Raw genomic sequence first — 6,025 nt, forward strand, 5'->3', positions numbered from 1 at the left:
GGTTGCCGTGTGTGTCCTTGGTGCCCACCGATGGCAAGGCCCCGCAGGTACTGGGGTGTGTATGTGTGTGTGTGTGTTACAGTTGGCCGGTGAGGGGCCAGGCAAAATGACACAGACAGTGACAGTCACTGCGTGTAGGAAGGGGGGGTGGGGCCCAGCCCTGGAACTTCCTCTTTCTGTGCGCTCTTCCTTTCTCTCTCCCTCTCGGCCTCACCCTCTCTTTTCTCAGACTCGATCTCTGTCTGTTCATCCCGTCTGCCCTCCACCACCACCACTTCTCCACCCTTCCCTTGTGTTGGTCTAACCCCCTCTAGGCGAAGATGTCGGCTCAGGGCGGTTGCCTCAGTCTGATCAAATACTTCCTCTTCGTTTTCAACCTCTTCTTCTTCGTGAGTTCCCTCATGGCTACCCAGCCCCTGCCACGGCCCCGACCCCGGACTTGACGTCCCTCCCGCCCACCCACCCACCTGGCCTCATCTCCTCTCCCCAGGTCCTGGGCAGCCTCATCTTCTGTTTTGGCATCTGGATCCTCGTTGACAAGACCAGCTTCGTGTCCTTTGTGGGTAAGGGGGGCTGGCGCAGTTGGGGAGGGGCTTCCTGGAGCAGCCGTGGGCTCATCCGCCCCACAGGTGACCCAGGAAAGGGGTCTCGTCATGCCCAGCTCCTTAGACAGGCCACTCTGCTCACGGGTGCCCCTCTTCTCTGAACCTCAGTGTCTTCCTCTGGCCACTGCGGTCATGCACACCACTCACCGCAACTACAACAATAATAATGGCAGTCGTTTCTCCAGCGCTTCCTGTGCGCTCATCCAGCTGCTCCACCCCCAATCCTTTCCCTCTCCTGAGGTTCAGAGAAGGGAACTCAGTTGCCAGGTATCACACAAGAAAATAGAAGAGTGGAAATAATAATCGTGGGGGAAAAAAAAAATAACGGGGTAGTCATCAAAACGCAAAGAGCTCATACTTAAAAAGAAGTGTTTATCCTGTGTCGAGGAGCACAGCGGTTAAGTGCTCAGCTGCTAACAGAAAAGTGGCCGGTTCAAACCCACCAGCCGCTCCATGGGAGAAAGATGAGGCAGTCTGCTTCCGTAAAGATTTAACAGCCTTGGACACCTTACAGGACAGTTTCACTCTGTCCCACAGGGTAGCTATGAGTCAGAATCGCCTTGATGGCAATGCACTTTTTTTTTTAAATTGTGTGTTGAGGATAGGGTTGAACACATCCTCCCACGTGTCCCTCAAAACAAACCTAAGAAATTGGTATTATTAAGTGCCCAATGGAATGTCACAGAACAAATGATGGGAGCTGAAACTGTTAGGGGTGAGGAGGGGCAGAAGAAGGAGAGGAGGACTGAGAGGCAAACAGACAGACAGAGACCCAGAGAGAAGGGAACAAGGACTCAGAGGTGATGAGACAGTGACCCCGCGAGGAGGAGCTAGGGGCCCGGACAGGTGGACCAGGAGTCCAGGAAGAAGACACAAGACACAGCTCCCCACTTAGGTGGCCGTGTAGGTAGGGGCTGGGCGGCGGGGAGCTATACACCCCGGACTCATGTCGCCACCTCTTGCCTCCCAGGCTTGACCTTCATATCCCTGCAGATCTGGTCCAAGCTCCTGGCCGTCTCTGGAATCCTCACCATGGCCCTTGCCCTCCTGGGCTGCGTCGGGGCCCTCAAGGAGCTCCGCTGCCTCCTGGGTTTGGTGAGTGGCCCGCCCTGGAGTCTCTCCACCCCTAGGGCCATGCCCCTAAGTGGCCCCAAATAGAGACTCCAGGGGTGCCTGCAGCCTGAGCTCTCTGCTCTGCCCCCCAGTACTTCGGGATGCTGCTGTTCCTGTTTGCTACCCAGATCACCGTGGGAATCCTCATCTCCACACAGAGAACCCTGGTGAGCTGGGCTGGCGGTGGCGGTGGTGGTGGTGGTGGTGGTGTAGGAAGGGGCGGAGAGAGATGGAGCTACACAAAGACAGGAGTCGACAGAGACAAAGAGAAGTAACAGGGACAGGAAGACGGAGAGACAGAGACAGACACACGGACTGACATAGAGAGACAGAAAGCGACAGGGACACAGGGCGAGAGACATAGGAGGAGAGAGATGTGGGAATGCAAAGAGAAATAAAGAGAAAAACACCCTGAGAAACAGAAGGCACTGAGGAAGTTAGAGACCTAATAGTGACCCCTCCAAACTCCAAACTCACTACAGTAGAATCAATTCCTAGTCACAGCGCCCCTAGAGGACTGAGTGGAACTGTCCCACAGGGTTTCCAAGGCTGTCAGTCTTTACAGAAGCAAAGCCCAAACCACACCCACTGCTGTGGAGTCAATTTGGACCCACAGCGCCCCTAGAGGACAGAGTGGAACTGTCCCACAGGGTTTCCAAGGCTGTAATCTTTACAGAAGCAAAGCCCAAACCACACCCACTGCTGTGGAGTCAATTTGGACCCACAGCGCCCCTAGAGGACAGAGTGGAACTGCACCACAGGGTCTCCAAGGCTGTCAATCTTTATGGACGCCTACTGCCTTATCTTCCACAGAAAGATGGGTTTGAACTGCCGACCACCAGAGCTCCTTAATAGTAACCCCCTAGAGATAGTGAAAAGATGGGGCAAGCAGTTGGCAATTGGCTTCCAACCCAAAGGTTGGTGATTCCAACCCATCTGGTGGTTCCGCGGAAGAAAAGACGTGGCGATCTTCTCCCCAAAGGTCACAGCCTTGCAAAGCCTGTGAAGCTGTTCTACTCTGCACACGTGGGGTCGCCCCGAGTCAGAAGGCACTGGGAGACAACTAAGAGAGAGACCCTGGACACAGAGAGTTGGGGTTTTTTTAGCAATAGTGAAACATGGCTACCCGTTCATTCAGTGAGGTACCGAGGCAGATACCAAGATGAACAGGGAAGAACCCGTTGGGGCTGAGAAAGCCCCGGGGTGGGGGGCTAAACCAGGTGGGGCCAGTGGGGACGGGGCTAGGGTAAGGTCCTGCTCACTCCCCCGCCTCTCAGCTGGAGCGAAAAGTGCAAGAAATGGTGTTGGAGACTATCCAAAACTACAGCGCCGACCCAGAAGAGACGGCGGCTGAGGAGAGCTGGGACTACGTGCAGTTCCAGGTGCGCGAGCGCCCACTTCACCCCTAGATCGCAGCATCACCTGGCCGCACGTGGCTTCCTCCTACCGGCTCCCAGACTAGAACTGGCCCCGCCCCTGCCTCCATCAGCCTATCACCGAGAGACCCCGCCTCGCTTCCGCCCTCCCCCCCCAGTGCGAGGACGCTAAGGTGACCCCACACACAGCCCCTAACCCTAGATGAAAACTTGCCCCAATCCCAATGTGGTTCCGCCTTCATCCCCCAGTGGGTCCGTCCCCAGCGCCTAAAGAGACTCCACCCCTAACTCCCAGACTCCGCAAGGTCCTGTCTCTGCCCCAAAGAGACTCCGGCTCCTACGGGACCCCGTCCCCGACGACACTCCACTCCAGTGGCCCAGCACTCCCACCCACCTGTCCCCTACGTGAGGCTGGACTGCACCACCAACTCAACTGCCTGTCCACAGAGTGATTCTGCGGTTCTTCTCTCAGTCCTAGGTCCCTGTGTGACTCGTGTCTCTCAGTCCCAGGTTCCCTTAATGTCCCCTGGCCCCCGGCGTGTCCCTAGCCCACTGCTTCCCGCGTAAACTTGCACCTAACACTCATCACCCAGGCCCCTCTGCATCCCACCGAGCCTGGCCCCTCTCACTCGCGTCCCTCTCTCTCAGCTGCGTTGCTGCGGCTGGAATTCTCCACAGGACTGGTTCCAGGTCCCCAGCCTGAAAAGCAACGAGTCGGATGAGTCCCGCGTGCCCTGCTCCTGCTACAACTCGTCGTCGACCAATGACTCCGCAATCTTCGATAAGATCTTCTTTCCCCAGCTCGGCCGGCTCGGGCCGCTGGCGCGTCCCAGACGCTATACGGACTTCTGCTTGATGCCTGCAAACAGACACATCTACAGCGAGGTGGGGCGGAACGTTGAGCAGCTCGGTTGGGGCTGGGCTGCAGGTGGGGCCGGGCAGCGGAAGAGGCGGGGTCTTGAGGAGGCGGGAACCACGGCAGGTGGGCGTGGCTTACAAGAAGAGTGGCCTACCCCAAAGGAAGAGGCGGAGCCGCCTAAAAGGGGCGGAGACTGCCTCCCAAAGGAAAAGGGCGGAACTTGGGTGCTGATATCTAGGACCCGGCGAAGCTTAGGGAATGCAGACAGATAGAACTAGAGACTAGAAGCAGTTGCCCTGGAGTCAACTCCAACTTACGGCCACCTCGTGTGTGCAAGAGTCTAACTGTGCTTCACGGAGGTTTCAATGGTTAATTTTTTGGAAGGAAATCCCCAAGTCCTTCTTCTAAGGCACTTATACGTGGATTCAAACCTTCAGCCTTTTCCATAAAGAGCCCAACCGTGAACCTGTCTCTCCACCCCACCCCCAGGGCTGCAAGCGGAGCCTCCAGAAATGGCTGCACAACAACCTCATCTCCATAGTGGGCATCTGTCTGGGCATCGGTCTACTCGAGGTGATGTAGCTACGCCCCCATTCATTGTTGGCCCCATAATCCCTTAGAGTTTACAAGCCCCCATTGCGTGTAACGGTCCTCCCCGTGACTGGGAAAGGCCTTGCGTAAAGGCGCTTAGCGCGCGCGCGCGCACACACACACACACACACACACACACACACGCTGTGATCTCTCATTGGCCGAACCCTGGAAGTAGGCGTTCCCGTCCGTCCACGCGAGGCTCCCACTGGCCCCGCTAGGTGTATGAACCTCCTGCTATTGACCACTATATTCCTCACCCCCTTTGCATCGCAGGTGAGTGCGGTGGGGCTCAGTCTGCTGCTACCGCGCAGCACGCTCCATCAGGAACCTCAAAGGCGGGTAGCGGGCAATGTCAGTTCGAGTCCCGGGCCCGGCCCCAGCGCTGACAGCAGCGGCGGCGGCGGGCGCGGCGGCATGCTAAGCAGCAGAGGACGTAGCGGCTCTCCATGGGGTGGCTGGGGCATGGCAGACGCCTGCCCTAACTGGGGAGACAAGGACCCTCAGGGCAAGCTGCCCATGGCCCTAGGGCCCTGGTCGCTGTGGGACCAAGACCAGGAGCAGCGTGAGACGGGGAGCGTAGGCGCGGAAGTGGAGGCCGAGGGGGCGACACAGGAGCCTCCAGAATAAAGGAGGGCGCTATGCACCAGTTGAGGCCCCGCACTTGCTCCAGACCCTACTCCTTCCCAGACTCCACCGGGCGCAGTTCCTCAACTCCCAGGATTCCCCGCCCCACTCGTTCCACTTCCTGCTCCCACCACTACCCAGCATGCCTCACCTTAACCCCTACACATTCGCCTTTGGCTTGATTTCCCCAAGCGCTGCTGTTTCCAGGCTCCCCTGGTTGGCACAAATGATTAAGTGCCCGACCACTAGAGGCGCCCTGGAAGGTGGGTGATGATCTGCTTCTGAAAGGTCACGGCCTTGAAAACCCCTCATCAAACCAAAAAACTAAACTCACTGCCGTGGAGTCGGATCCGATAGCGACCCCTCTTTGCGTTTCGGAGGCCGTATCACTAGGGCTTGCCCAACCTTCCTTCCAAGGAGTGGCTGGTGGGTTTGAACCGCCAGCCTTCTGGTTAGAAGTCAAGTGCCTTAGGCACTAGCCAGCAGAGCTCCTTGAAAACCCCTTAAGAGTAGTTCCACTCTGCACACAGGGGGTCGCAATCGAGTGGAAAACAATTGCCCTTTCGGATAGGACCACCTCCCTTCCTGACTCCGCCCACTTGTAGTTCTCACCCCGCCCCCGCCCCGTAACTCCGCCCCATCTTCCTGCAAGGTTTCCGCCCCGCCCCATTGTCCAGCGCCTTTCCTAACCCTGCATATTCCCCAGGACCCAGCCGCGTGTCTAGTCTCCCTGGGCGCCGCCTCGAGTTCTCTGACCGCGTCTCCTTTCTCTGTAGCTCGGCTTCATGACGCTCTCGATCTTCCTGTGCAGGAACCTGGACCACGTCTACGACCAGCTCGCGCAATACCGCTAG

The 6,025-nt window shown here is 57.6% G+C and overlaps 1 protein-coding gene across 1 annotated transcript; it reads left to right on the forward strand.

Moving 5' to 3' along the window:
* The first annotated feature begins 320 nt into the window (after nucleotides 1-320).
* CD37 (CD37 molecule) lies at nucleotides 321-6,025 on the forward strand. Its single transcript, XM_007942829.1, has 8 exons — nucleotides 321-389; nucleotides 491-563; nucleotides 1,576-1,700; nucleotides 1,811-1,885; nucleotides 2,996-3,100; nucleotides 3,743-3,979; nucleotides 4,443-4,526; nucleotides 5,948-6,025. The coding sequence occupies exons 1-8, from the start codon at nucleotides 321-323 to the stop codon at nucleotides 6,023-6,025; spliced, it is 846 nt and encodes a 281-aa protein (XP_007941020.1).

This window comes from Orycteropus afer, unplaced genomic scaffold (assembly GCF_000298275.1).
Source record: "Orycteropus afer afer isolate SDZICR_OR568_19922 unplaced genomic scaffold, OryAfe1.0 scaffold00099, whole genome shotgun sequence".
NCBI classification, from domain to species: domain Eukaryota; kingdom Metazoa; phylum Chordata; class Mammalia; order Tubulidentata; family Orycteropodidae; genus Orycteropus; species Orycteropus afer.